The following is a 19,998-nucleotide window of genomic DNA, read 5'->3' as shown; positions in this document are numbered from 1 at the left end:
TCACTCCGGTTAAAACTCATCAGCGCTTCCTCAAATTCCAGATCATGTTGTATTTGTCGGATATTAAGATACAAACCAAACTGCGTTTTATTTGATTTTCATCAGAGTCGTTTTGTTTCCTTAAGACATTCGTGGTGTTTCGTGATGATTGGAGGATTTCACCCTGTCACAGATAAATCTCCACTTTATTTCTTGCTTCACTGTCTTTATTTTTATATTAAAGCAGCAGGAGGACAGAGACGGTGACTCTTCCTCTGTGTGGCTCAGACTCAGTCCCAGGCTGGTAGTTCCTGTGGTTCCAGAGGCGTTAAACTCTCTCCGTGCACCTTATTGCTTTTTTTGTGGTTAAAGTAAGTTCACAAGTGGTGATTCATCACTCACTAGCACGCACACATACCCCAAGTGAGTGAGCTTCTCACCTGCAGGCTCGTAGAGTCGCTGCAGGGTCATTCCTCTGCACACAGACACACACAGAGACACAGACACTCCCACTCCCAATCATCTGAAACTGAAGTTTTCACCTCTGTCTGTTGCACACAGAGACGTCCCACTGCAGGTATGTGGTGGAGCGACCTCTCTATGCCAATTAGAGACAGAGAGAGAGTGAAGAAGATTTCTTTTTTTCTTTTTTTTAACAACACGTGTCGCTCTGAGTAGAAAGCAGACGCAGACCTGGCTTCAAGCCTTCAGCTGGAGACTGGAGCAGGATGGGATGTTCTTTTAGAGAGGGAGTTAGACAATACATACACTGTGTGTGTGTGTGTGTGTGTGTGTGTGTGTGTGTGTGTGTGTGTGTGTGTGTGTGTGTGTGTGTGTGTGTGTGCAGATGTAAGGACAAAGCAAATATGTTGAAGCAAACTTGAGCCTTTCTAGGATAGTTACAGATATATACGTAAATATAAACAGAGGTAAATGCAGGATCTAAATGTGCGGAGTTTAGTATTTGCATAAATGATTCTGTGTTTGTGCGACCATGTTTAACTTTATATTGGTTAAAAGAGTAAAATGTGTAGCACTGTGCAGTGTGCATATCTATTTAGCATATCGGCCGATATACAGATTAATAAACTGTGTACATTGCCATAGAAGACAGTGAAGGCATCAGGGCTTTAACATTACTTTCCTAAATTTGTAAAACGTTGTCGCTCTGTTTGTTGCTGCCGGTCACAAACATACGTAGAATTGAAGTGAATAGATCGGTGTCATGGATTGGCTCCATTATCCGATACGGGATCCATCTATTTAGTCAACATCTGGGCTGATGTCCCTACTATATAGTGAGCACCTGCTAACGTTTAATACCTGCCTTTTAGGGTCAACATATTTTACACCTAAATGTAAACATTGACTCCTAAAGGAAAGATTGAGACTCTTGGAAATCGGTTTCTGGTTTACCGATGAAGAAAGAAAAGGTTTCTAAACATTTATAAAGTTTCATATCTGTTTAATTAAAGTTAATGAACTGTTATAAGCCACAGACCGAGATGAAAAAGGCTGCTATGCTTCATGAATAATTTTCTAGTCTATAAAATTTGGAGAAGAAGAATTCAAGACAGTATCAGTCAACAAAACCCACAGTGTTAACTCCTCACAAACAGAGAATATTTAGCATTTTCACTGAATCAATGACTTCAATGATAAACACAATTAGGTTGACTAATTGTTTCGGCTGTGATCAGACGGTGGTGGCTGTGCCGTCCACCCTCCAGACGTGTGACTGTTTGCAGACATCAGCCTTCATCTGCATGTCAGTAAACACAGATCCTTTTATGAAGCAAACAGGCAACAGGATTTTTGTAATTTATTTATTTATCTATGTCTTTTGTTTGCTTGTTTGTGTGTCGGTGCTCTCTAAGAGGATTTTGTGGCTGTGGAACAACCATTGTAAACGTGCTGCATGTTGCAGCCGACCTGCTGAAGCTGTTGTTGTACATGGCGGCCGGGAGCAGCCTACTAAAGAGCACTCACTAACTGAACCCCACCCGACCAGTTCACCCTAAAAACATCGAACAGCAACAAAAACGTTGATAAGCACGAGTCAGTTTTTTATTTTTTTTTAAAGGGATAGTTCAACATTTTGGCAAATTGGCCCATTGCCATAATCCCTATAGTCACAGCAGTAGATTCGTTACCTTTAATTGTTGGTGCAAGCTATTTTTAGAACAGCGGAGCAGAGCCACGCTACGGAGGCTAATGGGATTTCTTGGTTTCTCTCATCAAACTTATCAAATACACAATCCAACAACTCCAAAACGCTCCGGTGGACAAGTTGTGACCTGCACATTCACCACGCTATGAGATAATAACAGAACGTTATGAGACAGAGTTGTTTTAGAGGTAAATTCATGCAAAACCGCTGATGTGCGTTGCCTTCAGGGACAGTTTTTCTGCAAGCAGTCTCTGTATTTACCTCTAAAACAACTCTGTCTCGTAACGTTCTGTTATTATCTCATAGCGTGGTGAATGTGCAGGTCACAATTTGTCCACCAGAGCGTTTTGGAGTTGTTGGATTGTGTATTTGATGAGTTTGATGAGGGAAACCAAGAAATCCCATGAGCCTCCGTAGCGTAGCTCTGAGCAGCTCGCGGCTCTGCTCCGCCGTTCTAAAAATAGCTTGCACCGACAAATCAAGGTAACGAACCTACTGCTATGACTATAGGGATTATGGCAGTGGGCCAATTTGCCAAAATGTTGAACTATCCCTTTAAAGAACAGAGGCTAAGATCTTCAGCGTCGGCGTCTTTTGTCTTCGCTGACTTAAAGTGAGTCGACAGTGAGGGTTCAATGTCACGGACAGTTGAACGCAGCATATGGCTGTGGCAGCTTATGTGATGCCACCTGTGCCTCCGAGCTCTGCAAAAAACAAAAAAAAAAACAAGTATATAACACAAAGAGGTTGTGCATCTTGTGTTTGAGTGGAGAACTGTGTGTGTGGCAGACGTGAAGAGAAGTTGAGGGGATGTGAGGGTGTTTTGTTTTTAACAGATGTGTTGTACTGGATTCTTGTTTCTGGCGATGATGACAGCCGTAATTAGAGTCAAGAAATTAGTTAAATATTTCTGTTTATATAACTTCCCTTTTTCCGTGCTCATGACATTTTGACAGTGGGCGCCAACACTCTCTCTCTCTCTCTCTCTCTCTCTGGCTCTATAACTCTAACTCTCCCCGTGGCTCGAGTTAAAACAATATTATAACGAGTCGACAGAGTGCTGAACAAATATGTGAATTATTTGATAAATCTTCAACCAATACTGGCTGATATTTGTGGCCAAGCAACAGAAAAGTATATTGAAGGTAATTTAGACATTAACCAGTAGTTTGTATATTGTTTTTGGGTGTGAGTGACTGATAGTTTCCGTGGCGATGACATGAACCCACAGAAGAGTTATCACCTGAATCTGCAGCTCCTCTCGGCTTTAACGGGGCTTTGTGGTGAGTTTCAGCAGCTCGTCGTTTGGTTCGTTCTGCTTCACTCTCACTGCTCCCAAAGCCTCGTTTTTGGCTGAAGCAGACACAGCTAAAAAAAAAAATAAAAAAACCCTGTGCAGTGCACCAACCTCAGCACCGACCAGCAGCACAGAGCGTTTAAGCAGCTAAAGAGCCAGATAGTTCCCACAAGAGCTGATGGAAACCAAAAAACAAACACACACACACAGCGAATTCATCTTTTACTTCAACTCACGTGGCTTCAGATTATGATCATGGTCATCTGTAGCTGCAGGATGAGCAAATCAACAGCTATTATTCTTAAATGTTGTGTACAGAACTGTATCTAATGTCTCTTTTTTGTATGTTTTTCTATTTTTTACATCTCCATTTTTACCTTCTGCTGCAGTAACAAGAATCTTCTCTTCTTTTCTCTTATCTTATTGGCTATTAGGGCTGTCCCAAACGATTATTTTTCTCCCGATTAATCTATCGACTACTTTTTAGATTAGTCGATTAGTCTAACGATTAATTTTTTGACTAATCTAACGATTATTCTTTGGTTGACGATTAGTCATTTACAAAAAAACACTTCTGAACACTTCTCTTATTTAAATTCTTCAGATACTCTTTCTGGTGTGCATTCCTCTAAATCAGTGGTTCCTAACCTTTTTTCCTCAAAGCCCCCCCCCTTGCTTTTGTCAAAGACAAGCCTTTTTATTCTATTTTGTGCCATCCTTATCCATCCTTATTTTGTTTTATTATATTTTGTTTTATTTTTATTTTGTCTTTATGTCAATTTTCCTTTGTTGTGTCATAATTGTTATCAAGTCCCTATAAGCAGGTAGGTTGTATGTAGTTTTTTGTTCCTATTGATTGATTTTTCATGATTTTTATTATCCAATTGGATGTATTATTGGAATTTTAAAATTTCAATATGCACAAATCTAATTTTGATAACCTCACAACTTCAGAACCAACAAAGCTCTGTGGACCCCCTGAAATCTCTGATGCCCCCCTGAAGGGGGCCTCGACCCAAGGTTGGGAACCAATGCTCTAAATCTTTTTTTTTTTGGAGGGGAAAAACGGTGCCACATCAGTTTGCTTTAACCTGGAAAATAGACAGATAAAGCAGAGTGCACACTGAAATATTAGCACAATGATTTTGAATAGGCACATTTATTTAGTATACTATAGTCATGGAGCAGACCAGTGTTTCCTAGGATTTTTTTAAGCCGAGGGTGCAGGACATCACCCTCACTTATGATCTGCATGCTGGTCCGGGTGCACAGAGACCAGTAGCGGAGTGGATTAAAAAAAATAAAATAAAAGACAACACGAGGACGTGTTTACATCTATGGATACATAAAGCAAGGAGACTGTGGTGGGTGGTCTGATTGTCCGACAAGGGAGGGGGGCGCGGGGGGTCCGCGATCGGACCTTATGAGTTTCGCTTTTACCGGCGCACTGCTGCATGCGCCCTTCGCTCTGTGTGTGAGAGAGAGAGAGAGAGAGAGCGTCAGTAACGGCGACAGAGCGCTATGCGGAGATGAATGAAGGAACGATGTTGCAGCTTCAGGTGCTCGTTCATCGCCGTGGTGCTGCTGTGGTACAGCATGTGTTTTTCTGCTGCACGTGTTACAGTCTATGGTTCACAACCCGACGGTGTGTTGTACCTGTCGACGTATTTACGTCATCGACGTAATCGGAAACAACTCAACGGTATGTTGCACGTGTCGACGTATTTACGTCATCGACGTAATCGATTAGGTCGATTAATCGGGACAGCCCTATTGGCTATATTGATACAAAATTGAATATATTAGTTCAATATTAGTGTAGTTTATTATGATCATGTGCACATACAGTATAGAATCAGACATAGGATTTCATATTATTTCATAGATCAAAAAGACTTAAATTGAAGCTGCAGTATAGCTTCTATAATCCTACTCTTAATCCTTCCCATTAATTTACCTTTTAAAGCTATTTATAATTCCTAATGTTGCCAAAAATAGATTAGCAAACAAACCATAAATATGTTAATGGTTTGTCCTCACTGACTATATATATTAAAGAAACAAAGACCCTATAATCATCATAGAAATAATGAGTGGTTGTCACAGGGGTTAGGGTAAATGCTGTTTATACTTTTCAGTTTCAGTTTAATTTATTTTTAAACTGTATGATGTTTTTTGCTTTCTTTAATATCAGTGTAGTGTCTACAGATCAGTTCCTGCAGGTTTAATGACAGAATTTATAATGTTGCAGCACTTAAACACCCACTTTATAAGTAGAGCATCTGCAGTTTTCTGTTTGTGAATGAGTTTGTGGATTTATAAGATGCATTACAACTAAAAAGAAACACATTCTTTACAGAGAAGATGACAGAGGCTCTCATCTCCTCGGCGCTCTGGCTCTTCAGGAGTGCAAAGGTTAAGTTGACATTTAGGGAGTGTTTTTTTCTGTTCAGCTTCAGTTTTTTCCAGTGTAATTTCTGTCTGAGAAGAAGCGCGTGTTCTGTCAACGTAAAACTGGTCAGTGAGAGAGCGAGTGAGCAAACAGAGTTGGTCGGACAGGTCCGACGTGATGCTTTAAACATGACCTCGGTCAGCTCCTCGCAGCGACGCCTGCAGACACTGAAGGCAGCACGGATGAAGGGAATAGTTGGAGATGTTTATAGAAGGTTTGCAGATTACATTTCGTCCTTTACAGGATCTTTTCTTCTTTTCGTTTACACTCTATTGAGCTTAACTCCGACCACCTCGGGTGCAGCCAGCAGCCGCCGCCATGTTAATGAGATTTGACTCCTACAGTGTAAATCCAACCTCAAGGCTGCAGATACTTCAGCCGTGCTTCTCCTCACCTGCTCTTACGTACACTGGCATTTACCTGAGACCTGCAGTCAGTGAAGTGTCTGTACGGCTTGGTGTTGAACCATCATGACACCTGGGCAGCAGTTTTCTTTTTTTTCCCTTTTTTTTGTGGTGGATCATGAGAACACTTGAATTATTCTCCGGGGTGAATGGCTCCCTGGCTCACTGAGTGACGCATGTGCTCTCTCAGTGTGCAACAGTTCTTCTTATGCAAAGCAGACCCACCGGCCATACCTCACATAGGGAGGTTATATATGCAGGCTGATGCAAATGACTGACCTTTCACTGAGCATTTACATCAGGGTGGGAAATTAGGTTTTTGATCCAGCAGCCGTCGTCTCTGCTAGATTTGTAAACTCAACCAAACATGGTGATTATTACATAACAGGTCTGTTCGACTCAAGTCTGACAGTTGGAAGGCATAAAGTACATTTTGCATTGTTAAAGCAGCTAGCAAGTGTTAATTCTTTGTCAGATATTGTTCATTTTTAGATTTTCTCTTCATCATTTAGTTTAGATAGATGCTGTTTCCTGTTTCCTCTTTTGTTGTCATGATTTATAATAAGTGTTCCCAGAAATGTAGAAGTTATTGCATCAAACTTCTGTGCAGTTTTGGAGCTCTGTTATGTGGAATTACAGACAGTGTACTCAAGACAAAACATAGGCCGTTATCACATTAAAGGGGAACTATGCAAGTCTGGTCGTTTTTTCCCCCCAACATTATTTATCATATCCGTGTTATGATGTGTATATTTGTGTAGTCTTATCTGTCCTAAACAAGAGATTATGGATTATGGGGTAGTTACAAGTCGTTTAACCATCACAATTACTCTGAAGATGTTTAATTAAGGTAAAAATCTTGCATAGCAGCGATTAACATTTAAGAATTGTTAAAGAACATGCAAAGAAAAATCAATTTTGACAGATACTGAACAAATAATCATGATGTTGTTGTGTTTTGCGCCAAACAACCATGTTCTCCTCCTACATCTGAAAATATGATTTTGTTTGGAACCTGCCCCCAGGCATATTGCAATTAATTAATTATTCTTTTTAGATATGGTTAGATAAGGACTCGTTCAGTCTGTCTGTGCTGCCTGTCAATCATGCATCACTGTCCTGTGTGATGGTGTTACTATTTACAAACGTGTGATATCAGGGACGAGTGAAGCTTCAGGGGTGTGAGGATGAGGATTGTCTTTTTTTTTTTCTTTTTTAAAATCTTTATGTGATAATCAGATTTTATCACATTATTTCACATGTATTTTGAAGGTTTCGTCCTTTAGCTCAAAGCTGAGTTTGTTGATTAGATTTTTTACATAACACTTGTGACACTTGAGGTTGGGAATCAGGTGCTGTTTTTTTGGATGGAGCTGATGATGTCACTTGGAGACTTTAGCCACTGAACGCTGAGGCATCAAACCCAAATCTGACCCCACACTCCAGTCCACTGGACTTCTATTTGCCCTTTTTCGTAATTTATACTCCCTGGTGTTAAATAGGAACGTGCAGATGCAATGTACCGACTGCTTTACTCTGTAATAGGCCTGTCACAATGATTACATAATCACCTTATCGCAATTATTTTTGCATATTTCTATCACTATTTCCAGGTTGTTTTCAATTATTTGAGGTCTGACTGGTGCTTTTTTAATGACATCATCTTGATACGTATCCACCACCCCACCTAATTAGCCAAACTTGGAAAGACAGCAGCCACAATTCTGTCCCGGCCATTAGCTATTCCTGAAGCTTTTGGACGAGTCTGTCTTAATATAAACATGACAGCACCAGATGGCGCACGTAAACACACAGTCACAATGCAGCCATACAATACGGTTTAAAAACCAGCATTTAAAGAAATGCTGCAAAAGTTTGACAAGTGGAAAAAGATAATTAAATCGTTAATCGCGATTATTTGTTTGGCAATTTATCATCAACCAAAAATTCATAATCGTGACAGCTCTACTCAGGTAGTCATTTTTTTATGCTCCTTTCTTTACTTGCCTGCCAGAAACTATATCAACGAATCTGTGCCATTTTGTTCTTCTCACATCAAAGGGGAAAGTAAATATGTCAGTTTTTATCAGGGTTGCAACTAACTAACTAAAAAAGGTTTTGGCATTTATTCAATATTTGACAGTATAGATGTGGACAGGGAACACGAGCAGAGAGAGAGAGAGAAAGGTATGAGGAGTCGACATCTGCGGGCGGCGGCCATATGGTCTGTGTTCCTCCTAGAAACCCTCAGTATAACAACTGCTTCAATATATTGATTTATCTCACGCCCTAATTTATCCATTTATAACTGATAGTTTCTAAAAATGTGAGGGTTTAAGTGAGTGCAGGAAATGTAGCGCAGAGCCCCAGGCGACGCCTTTTATTTAAACTGTTTCTGGCTCACCAACTGTTCAAAGCTTCAATTTTTAAAACTTAGTAAGAAAATCCTCACATTTAAGAAGCGGGAAGTCAGACAGAGATCAGAGCAAGACGATGGAGAACCTAACAGAATCTTTGTCATTATATGAGACAGAGACAGAGTGTCTTTCTGTCGGTCTAGATTAGTTTAGAGTTTGTTTTTTTTGCAGAAACCAACAAAGCAACACCTTCAAACCACAGCACACGACGTCCTCGCTTTCATACCACCACTGCATTCTTGCTTTGACACTGTCCAAACATCAGCAGTGCTAGAGATGAACTCACAATCATGGTGAAACTAGTTCAGTTGCTCTTGAGCTACACATAACAAAGCACCAATGGCGACGGCGGCCAGCCAGCCAGGTGAGTTTGCGCGGCTCCCGACCCGTCGACATGTGGACGTGTGGAAAAGAGAGACGGGGAGGTGTGTCCTGACGTGGAGGTTTGAGTTTGCTGCATGCAGCCCCGCTATAGGCTGCCGAGGCGGTGGGCTGGGATCAGAAGCAGCGGAGAGAGAGAGGGAGGAAAAGAGAAGGCACTAGGACCCAGCGGCGGGCGCAGCGAGTAGGCAGGCAGGCAGAGTGGGGCTGAGTCACTGCATGTGTCTGAGAGGCAGTCAGAAACAGAGCAGAGCAAGGGAGCAGAGGTGATCTCACACTCATCAGCACAGGATAACACAACCATGATGGGTTGACTTGGGGGGGGGAGGCAGTCGGAGAGAGGAAGTGTGCATTCGCCACCACTTGCTCAGCCATGGAGACCAACAAAGTTCTTCATTTCGTGCCTTCGGGTAAGTGGATCAAAAAAAAAAAAAAGAAAGAAAGAAAAGAAAAAATGCTTGAGGAGTCCAGAGCTGCTGCTGCTGCTGCCGCTGCCGCTGCTGCTGCTCCTCAACTGAGCACGACACGGCGCCGTTCACTGGGAGAACCTTGGGTTTCCCTAACCACCTAGTGAAACCTGAGAACCCCCCCTGTGAAAAACATGTGCAGCCCACCTCCACTTCCACTTCTCGGAGGGAGACGGCAGATGTTCGGGGTTGTGCATGTGTTTCTACTGTACATACTTGGTGTTTTTTTTTTTTTTTTGCTTTTATTTGACTGTTTGCTCTATCTGCATACTTAGGAATGTGGCAGCGCTGTGTTTGTGACAGAAAACCTGTTTTTATCTCCCCTCTCTCTCTCTCGGAGGAGGTGTGGTTGGAGAAGCCCTGTTGTGCTCTCAGAAATGCAGATGTTTTTTTCATTTTTCTGTATTAGTACGCTTCTGCCGTTTTTTTTTCTCTCTCTCCCCCCTTTTCTTCTTCTTCTTCTTCTTGTTTATGTCTGGTATGCAACATGAGAGGTTTCTGCGTCGTATTTCTTTGAACCTTGACAAACGGTTGCTTTGCAAAAACCCACCCCGAACAAAAAAGAGAAAAAAAAAAAAAGCCAGTATACCTGTCGAGCAAGAGGAACAGCTGGAATGCAGAGAAAGAGCCCGGGCTCATAATGCACTTTCTCATGTGTTGCACTGGTGGCGGGGCTCGTGCACGTGCGTGCGCCTGCTTGCTGCTGCTAGACGGAGCGGGATCGACACGGCACACACGCACGAGAAACAGTGTGTGAGTGTGAGTGAGTGTGAGTGTGCACATGTGTGTGAGTGATTGTACCGTACGTGTTTCTGTGGATGAAAAATTGAGGGAGGGGAGAGACAGAGAGAGAGAGAGAGATCAGTGTCTGCGTGTGTGCCTGTTTGAAGTGTGTTTGTTTATGTGCATGTGTGTGCATGTGTGTGAGTGTGTGTGTGTGTGTGAGAGAGATGGAGGAAGACAGACAGATTAGTGTTGGTGACAGCCACAGTTCTTCCCCTCGCTCAAAGTCCCGGAGCCCATTTGGAGGTGTGATGCGGCTGCTGCCTCCTCACTTTCATTTTGTCTGAGAAGGCAGAGCAGGATGCTGCGCCTCAGTGTGTGCATGTGTGTGTGTGTACGTGTGTGTGTGTGTGTGTGTGTATCTGATGAGAACGTTATGTGGGATAATGCAAGTGCGGAAATATCATCTGAGACTCTCTGTGTGTGTTTGTGTGTATGTATTTGTCAGAGTTCAGTCGTGCTCTGCTGAGATGATGTGCGTGTGTGTGTGATTGTGTGTGTGTGTGTGTCCGTGGGTGAGCGTCATGCGCCCTGCACACTAACTACATTTCAGAGTGTGTGTGTGTGTGTGTGTGATCGTGTGTGTGTGTGTGTGTGTGTGTGTGTGTGTGTGTGTGTGTGTGTCGGGGCGTGATGGACGTTGCTGTGGCTCGTCCTCTGAAGAGTAATTTGCATTCATTTGCTGGGGAGCTGATTAGAGGCGGGCGGAGAGAGGGCAGGTTTGATCTGAACAGGAACGGAGTGAAGAGGTTTGTCACACAGGAAAGAAAGAAATGAAGAAAGAAATAAAGAAAGGAAGGAAGAAGGAGAGAAAGACAAGAAAGAGAGAAGGAAAGGTGGAGGTTTGGGTTGATGCTGATAACACACACTCGTCTGATCCCCTCACGTCTAATCCCTTTAATTACATTCACTCTGGATGTTGGTGTCATGTAACTTAACCTTGGCTTTAAAATCGCGCCGGTTTCCACATCTCACTCTCACTGCCCAGCGTTAGGAAAAAAAAAAAAAAGAAAAAGAAAATGACCAGCATGCATCTGCAGGAATTTGATGGAGTTATTGATCACCACCACCAGTGACTCGACAATTACTTTGCCAGAGGATTAGATTCTTTCTTCGCTTTCCAAACTCACTTTATACTGCCCTCTGGATTTCCAATAAAGCAGAACAAGCTTTTTTTTTTTTCTCTCTCCTGCGCACGAACACTTCGTCACACAGCGTTCAGCATTAAACTCTTATTAAAGCGTTGTTGTTGTTGTGAAGGATTGATCTTCCACCTGCAGCAGGTGAGGCAGCAGCACCTGTAGGAGGAGAAGAGGTCACAGGATTCACTAGTTTATAGGCTGGTAAATGACGGCCGGAGCGATCATGCTGCAGTGAGATTTTATTATTGAACACTCAGAAGGATTTATTCATCTCTCTGATTTTGTTTGCTCTCTCCCTCTCTCTCTTAAATTGGACACGCAGCTCCAACAGTGTCGAGTCAGAACATATTTAACGTTTGATCTGTGACAGCAGCGACCCAGAGGATGATCATCTTTCTTTTTCTTTTTCTTTTTCTTTTTTTTAAGTTGTTGATTCATTAGTGAAGCGAACGGTCGTGTTCAGAACAGGAATAATTTATCTTCTTGAGCTCATTGTTTCACAAACGTCACTTATAGACAATTAATAATGCACATTATCATTGAACCACATGCAAAGAATATTATCATCTGGTGATTATTTTGGACAAAGTTGCACAACTGTGATGTGAGTCACAGTTTTAGTTGGAAGAAACAACAACAGAATGATGATGATGATGATGTGATTTTTGTTTTGCACCAAACAGTTCCCATCTGGTGAATATGAATATTGCTTCTGCATTCATTTGGAGTTTGGATTTTTTTTTTTACCATATTTTAATATTGTTTTTGATCAATTCTTCAGCTCTAATTCAAAGTGAATAGCAGCAAAAAATAAAACAGCAAAAAGCAGTTTCATAAATTAAAGTTTCTGTTTTTTGTCTGATCTGATTCACGCTGTTTTACCGTATTGCAACTTTCTGATTTTTATGTTAGATAATGTCCTCAATGGATGAATTAGATGCAAATTGTTCATTAATTGCTCCTTAAAATCTCATTTAAAACCAGTTAGACCAAAAAAAAGATGCAAATTCTCCAATTTTCATCTCTGAAACATGTGAATCTTTAGCGTTTTTGCCTTAAATGTGACGTCGCGTTATTTCAGAAGCCTGTTGAAGCTGCTGTCTCTGACGCTGCACAGACAAAATGTATCGCAACTTTTGGATTCTTATTAGATAATGTCCTCAATGGATGAATTAAATGTAAATTGTTAATTCATTCCTCCTTAAAATCTTGTTTAAAACCAGTTAGACCAAAAAAAAGATGCAAATTTTCAGATTTTCATCTCTGAAACATTTGAATCTTCAGCGTTTTTGCTTTAAATGTGACATCGCGTTGTTTCAGGAGCCTGTTCACGCTGCTGCACGGACAAAACTGTCCATTCCACCTTTCTGCTGTCTTCTTTTAACCAGCCCTGATTAAATATCATAATTATGACATGAAGCTGAAACCTTCCTGGCCTGTGTGGCGCGGCGCGGTGCGGCGCTGCGTGCCGTCAATCTCCGGGTGTGACAGACGGAGCTGCAGCCGTGACCTGCAGAGCCACAGAACATCAGCATGGAGGACACAGAGTGGCTGTGTGAATTAGTAGTTCGACCATGTGGAAGTGGAGGTGTGTGTGAGAGAAGATGGATGACGTGTGCCCGTGTGCATGCGTGTGTGTGTTTGTGTATGCGTGTGTGTGTGTGTGCTGTAGATGTGACAGTGATCTCTGATCAGTATTCACCGCTGGCAACAGATCTCAGAAGCTCCAGCCTCTGAGCACAGCCATCTGGGCAGAGGAGAAACACACATCCACACACACATACAAATTATTATACAGTACCACACACACACACACACACACACACTCACACATATACACACATACAAATATGCACCAGCGCTGAAATATCACAAAAACACATCCACACAACGACAGGACAGGACCGGACCGCCACACACAGTGTACTGTATTCACACATGGGCTTAAGACGCACATTTGTACACACAAAAACACTTCACATAATTACACACACACACACACACAACTCATTCTATCTGCATTTACGTGTTGATTCACACACACAAAACAATTATGGAGATGTGTCAAGACAGACGCTCATCATGCACAGTTCATGGAACAGAGAATGAAGACGACCACACATCCATTACAATTACAACACACACACACACACACACACACACACACACACACACACACACACACACACACACATTCACGCACACACTTGTTTGCCTTTATATATCTGTCTCCCTCCATCTCTGTTTTGTTTTTTCAGCCTCCCTCACCCACACACACACATTTGCATGCATAGACACTCTTATCTGGATATTAAAATCCATACAACACACACACACACACACACACACACACACACACACACACACACACACACACATATGGACAGGTGTGTATTTCTGGACTAAAGCTGTAGACTCAGTAGGAAACAGTGTTTTAGTGTCTTAAGTGTTTGTTTGAACAGACTCAGACCTGCAGTGTGACAGAAACACTTCCTGTCAGTTTGGCAGGAAGTGTGTGTGTGCATGTTGGTGTGTGTTGTGTATGCGTGTGCAGCTGGTATTTTTGGGATGATGTATTAAGCTTCTTGGTATTCACAGTGTTTTTTCTAATAGCAGGGTGTAACAGATGTGAGCAGCGACAGTGAGTTTCTGCTTTGTGCTGTGGGTTCTGTCACTTTAGATCTGACATCAATGAGCAGCAAATTACCACCTCGACAACAACGACAACAACAACAACCGTCACTGCTGCTAACACTGCTATAAATAAAGCTACAAGAACTTTCACCAACAAATGTGCGATTCGTTCGGGAAACATATTCTGTATTAAACACAACAACGTCATCTCATCTGCTTTTAAAATGTGCGAGAATCAGGAACGAAGCATCGTTACTGGATCTTGATGAGAAGTTTAATATTTAACAAAAAGCAGTCTGTCTGAATGTTTTTTTGTTTTTTTTTACATTTTCACAGTTTTTATTATGAAACTTTTGAAACTATTTTGAACAAGGCCAAGGCCTTTTTTTAAATCTATTTTTCTATATTTTTTATTCTTACAGAAATCAAATCATACATACCTGTAGATACAGAGACATACTGTACATGCATCTGCACATACACATACTATATGACACATCCCAGTACATTCAAGCCAGTTTGAGTGAAGCAACATAAAATGAAACAAAAACATTGCCAAAAAAAAAAAAGAAAGTTCATCAATAATAATAATAATAGTAATAATAATAATAATAATGCATTTCATTTGTTGGCGCCTTTCAAGGCACTCAAGGTCGCCTTACACATAGATAACAGAAAACATTAGAACAGTACAGTACCAAATTATACAAATAATATAAAAATGAAACATATAAATATATCAATATATCAATGTGTGAACAAATGTACATACTCCTACTTAGTCTTTTAGGCTCTTAACAAAACCAGAAACCGTTACTTTGCTGAAAAGAGCCGCTGCAATTAACCGTCATTGTCACCAGGATTCCCCCAATGACCTTCATTCATAAACATTTTGATTGTGCAGATTGTTTATGTGTCTATAATGGCACTTCCACATTATCTGACACTTTTCTATTTATACTGTCGTTCCTGAGAAGCTCAACTCTCTCTTCTTCTTCTTCTGTCTCTCACAACCCCCTGGCCCCCCTTCCTCCTCCCTCCTTCCTCGTCTCTTGTAATTTGTTAATACAGCTCCAGGAGCGCTCTGGATCTCCCCGCGAACAGAAACTTGGCTTGAATCTTTGTCACATAAAATAAATAAATAAATAAATACAACGAGGTCGCGACGACGCATGAATCAACATCGTGATCTTAATGCGATTAATCACGCCGTTCTAGCGTGTAGCATTTTGGACACGAGTCAAAACCACAGAGTCCAGCTCAGCGCTTCATAGATGCTCCTCCTCGTCCTCATCCTCCTCTATGTGTTGTTGTTTTTTTCCAGATTCTTATAAAAGAGGCAGATAAATTAAAACTGATCAAAAACTGATTGAAACCAAGTTGCTCATTATTTGTCGACACAATGCTCTCTCTATATCGCCCCATAACATCTCCATTGTATTTGAGTTTTTTGGGAGTAGGAAGAGCACCAAACATGAAGGGGTTGTGGGAATAAAATCTAATCTGAATTCCATCTTAATGTGGAATTTACGAGCTAATTAAACAGCCTATCCCTAATAGCATCATGCACCAAAATAGCCCCGTATGTTCCAACATGGTATTTAACGTATGACTCTCGCAAACCTTTTAATTCCACACGTCCGCGCTGCTTTATAGTCCCTCCAGATGTGGATGTATAAAAAGAATCTATTGTTGTGAGGATGAAAGAAAAACTCGTTTTATCTTCTTCTCAACGGTCAGATAAAACTGGGGAGGGAGGGGGGGTTAAATACTAGTGTGCAGCCTCGTAGAAAAACAACCAGTAATCATAAATCAAGTTAGGGCTCGATCCTGTTACACCAGCAGCGCAGATATTTTTAACCCTGATTACAAAGGCAGTCATTGAGAATTATTAGGCTTCCTCTTTACTCACAGAATTGGATGTAAAACACTTGTTTCTCTGCAGTTGTGTTGTTCTTTTGTTTTTTTGTGTGTGTGTTTTTTCCCCCTCCTCGAGTCTAGCTTTGTTTTTAGCAGCAGATTATATGTTTGAATTCCTGAGGATTTAAGTGATTCTTAGTGGGTGAAAGTGAAGAGGATGAGAAACTGATGTTTGGGGGGTCTGTTTAATGACCTCACACAAACACAAACACACACACATGCACACACAGAGGTCACGCCTTCATCCAGGGTATCTGCAGGTTTCAACAAGCTAAATGTAAGACAATGCACAAAAACTAGCAAAAAATAAAAGTACAAAGGATATGAAGGAAAATGGAAATGAAGGAATCACAGAATTACTTACAAAAATACTGATTAATGAGCGACTGACTCCGCATGCGACTGTACTGTAATGATTTTTGAAGTCGGTTTTCAGCAGCAGGCTTCAACCACACACTGACTTCACTGTTCTCTAACCATCTGTGATTAAACTTGCACTTACCCATTGTGTTGTGTGCACACGAGCTCAGGGCGCCGTCATCTCGCTTCATCGTCCAACATAGGAAATTGTATGAATTTTAATTAAGTATGGCATCTCATTATGGAATCTCAAACTTTGGATTCTATGTTATGATGTATTGTGAATGTATGATAGGATATGAAATTGTATGTATTTTAATTGGGTACTCTACATGTACTCACTTTGGTAGCATGTACAGATGTTATTGTATGTAGAAGTTTTGTTGTTTTACCATTGTTTGTGCCTGGGGACAGATGAAAATTAGTTAACAGCTAAACCTGGCACAATATATGTATTGAACATTGTCCCTGTTAAATAAACAAATAAAATAAAATACTGTAAAACAAATAATGTTAACTAAAGTGGCTGCAGCTATCTACCTGGTGCTGCAGGTGTGCTGCGCATTTAACGCTAGCAACTATTGGTTCCCCGCTTGTTTTTTTCGTTATTATGCTACAGCGTAATCAAAATATTTCTTGAAATAAAAGAAAGTATGAACTCTGTTACTTTAGAAACGTAACATTATTCACTTTTTATTTAAGACCTGTCAAAACTGTAATTAAGAAAATAGACAATTTAAGGCTTGAAATGGAGATTTGTGGATTTTAGACTCTTTAAAACTCTTTGATATCCTGTAATCTCATTGGAGATACAATAGATGCTTTTAAATGGAAATAAAGCTCAACGTTGGACGCCTTTGTCTTGAGGAATCAACCACGGACATTGAAACACAAACACACACAGATTAAGTTAATGTAGATACACACACACATGTTTAGAAAGTAAAAAAACAAAACAACCGAACACAGTGTTGGTGGTCGCGCCGCTCTGGTTTACTGTTGTGTAATCATCACCGCCCCTCCAACCCTCCACCGCCCTACACATGCATTGCACGCCCCATCCAGCGCAGATTAAAGCCGACTCCACAGGTCACAGTACAGGAAGCAGCACCAACGCCGGGCCGAGGTATTTGTTTCAGTTCCTGTTGAACGCGGCTCCTGCAGGTCGACCGACGCTCCACCACCACCACCACCACCACAGAACAATGAGCGCTGCGCAGGCTGCTCGCCGCTTTGCAGGGAATTTAATTTAAAACCAGCCAACAGAACACGACAGAGTGGTAGACATAGCACTGCTCGCAATATCACACACAGACACACACACACACACACGCACACACATGCACAAACACACACGCACCCCTCCCCTCCCTGCACATAGTAATTATTCCAACATGTCTGAGGATGCCCATGTTGATGATTTCCCAAACCTTGATTGTAAAGTCGTCTTTCCTGTGTTCCCACGCAGAGATGTCACTGTGCAGGGCAGAGTGTGGCAATATGTATTTGAGGTGTAGTGCAGACACACACACACATGCAGAGACACACACACATGTAGAGACACACACATGCCCTGTCATGTATGATCCACACAATTCAAAGGAGCTGCAGGAACAAGTAGCTTCATGTAGACCTGCAGACGTTTCCTCCTTCCCGCTCATTTATGCCATGCTGCTCTTTTCATACAGCTGTTGAATGCTGAGTTTGCACACACACACACATAGTGGCATGTGTGGCCTTAAGTATCCGTATCCTTTTTTTTTGGTGTGTGCTCTCCCTCCACACTCTGATGTCTGATGTCCTCTTTGTCCTTGCTGCGTATCGTGTGGCAGTCAAATTTACATCATCGATGTTGCTGCTGCACCAAACCTGCATCCGTTTCCATGCAGCACCTGTAGTTTAGTTGATGTAATACCTGCAGATCAGGTTTGTCTGAGGCGTTTTTTTTCAAGGGTTGTGTCGTACATTAGATGTAAATCAACGGTGGCGGGCAGCGGTGCAGAGACATGCAGCATCGCAGCACAGTTCACACTAAGTGACGTATACTTAGTGTAAGGATCTCGCCCACGGTGCGAGGAGACGACTCCAGATGTGAAACAGACACGAGCCACTCCACGTTCACACCACCGCCGCCGCCCCTGTGCCAGGTGGAGGATTATAGGCAAAGAGACGTAGCAGTGACACCGACTGTAGAGCGATAAACTGGAGGAACAGTAGGTTGCTTCATTTAAATTCTGTCAGTGCTGGGGTGGGACACGACTATAAGCTAAGCAGAGAGACAGCGACAGAGGCGAGCGGGGCTAGAGCAGGGCAGGGCACTGACACTGCTGAGGTCAGTGGTTTGACTGTCACCGGGGTCCCGCATACTAAACAGATCTGACGAGCTCGTTTTGATTAAAGCGGCCGTTAAGTTTTTATATTCCGTCGTTCAAAATGTCACGTCCTCTGGAACCGCACCGTCGTTGACATTCAGAACCCAAAGCTCATATTAGAGATGCACCAATCCAGTTTTTTCCAATCCATAAATCTCATAAATGTACTTAATATTATTTATTAACAAATAACAAAGTGTATATTAGCAGCAAAAAGTAATAAATAACACTAGATCGCTGTAACTGTATTGCTGTGTATGATATTAATAAAAAAGAAATGACTGGATCGGAATGCTGGATCGGCCTCATTCATCCGATATCCGATCTAATTAGTCAATATCGGAGCCGATATCCGATCCGGGTATCGGATTGGTGCATCTCTAGCTCATATTTCTACATTTTTACGGACGTCACGTTGGGTTTATACGAAACACACGGACGTTTTCTCTCCCATCGATCCATGGGAACTGCGTCTTTGTAGTTATGTTGTGTGTGTGTGTGTGTGTGGGGAGGAGGTGGTGGTGGGGGACACCGCAAATGAAAAGCAGTGAGATGTGCTGTCGTACAGCGTGCAGCGTACATACAGTACAGTGCAGAGCAGCAGACTTGAAAGCGAGATGGTGGCCTGTCTTTAATCGAGCCAGAGGAAGAGGAGAATGTGCAAGCAATTAGCAGGAATCCCCCAGCACTGTTTTTTTTTTTTTTTTTTTTTACCCCCCCCCCCCTCTTCTATGAAAATCTCGACAGCCAATTTCTGCAGAAAGCAAGTCGGCTGGTGTGTGTCTGTGTGTAGTGGAACAACACCCTCAGTCCCTTGCACACTCACTCTCTCATTCACGGCCTGACTCACTCACTATGAACACACAAACACACACACATGCACATGCACAGCAGAGCGTCCCCGCTGCAGCACCTGAGCATAATCCCATACCTGTTAGTGCAAGAGTGAAGGAGAGAGAAGAGAGAGAGAGAGAGAGCAAAGAGGCAAAGATGTGAGAAATGTTAAAATTACACAAAACAAACAGATGGAGAGAGAGGACAGAAGAGGGAGGAGGAAAAAAGAAAAAAAAAAAAACAGCACAGGGATGAAACGCCGGGGGTGGAAGGGTTTAAATTGGAGCATGTTCCTGCTCTAACCTCAGTCACGATGCCTCGTCTCGCCGCGCCGCGCCGCAGACAGGCCCCGGATTCATCTGTGTGGACTGGCAGGCAGGCAGCAG

General features: G+C 42.0%; 1 protein-coding gene across 7 annotated transcripts in view; it reads left to right on the top strand.

Moving 5' to 3' along the window:
• Positions 1–19,998, top strand: part of slc4a11 (solute carrier family 4 member 11) — a 128,722-nt gene that overhangs the window by 22,052 nt on the left and 86,672 nt on the right. For 4 of the 7 annotated variants that reach the window (XM_085766766.1, XM_085766764.1, XM_085766763.1 and 1 more), the window contains exon 1: positions 9,335–9,510. The exons of the other annotated variants lie outside the window; for them this stretch is intronic. Coding sequence is in view for 2 of the 4 variants with exons in the window: in XM_085766763.1 (XP_085622889.1) it covers positions 9,474–9,510 (37 nt within the window). In the remaining 2 variants the exon portion in view is untranslated. Of the gene's footprint in view, positions 1–9,334; positions 9,511–19,998 lie in introns of those variants that run through there. 7 annotated transcript variants of the gene reach the window in all.

This window comes from Trachurus japonicus, chromosome 22, assembly GCF_045865225.1.
Source record: "Trachurus japonicus isolate A0001 chromosome 22, Traja_1.0".
NCBI classification, from domain to species: Eukaryota; Metazoa; Chordata; class Actinopteri; order Carangiformes; family Carangidae; genus Trachurus; species Trachurus japonicus.
The sequence above is the reverse complement of the archived record's forward strand: the minus strand, read 5'-3'. Positions and strand labels throughout refer to the sequence as shown.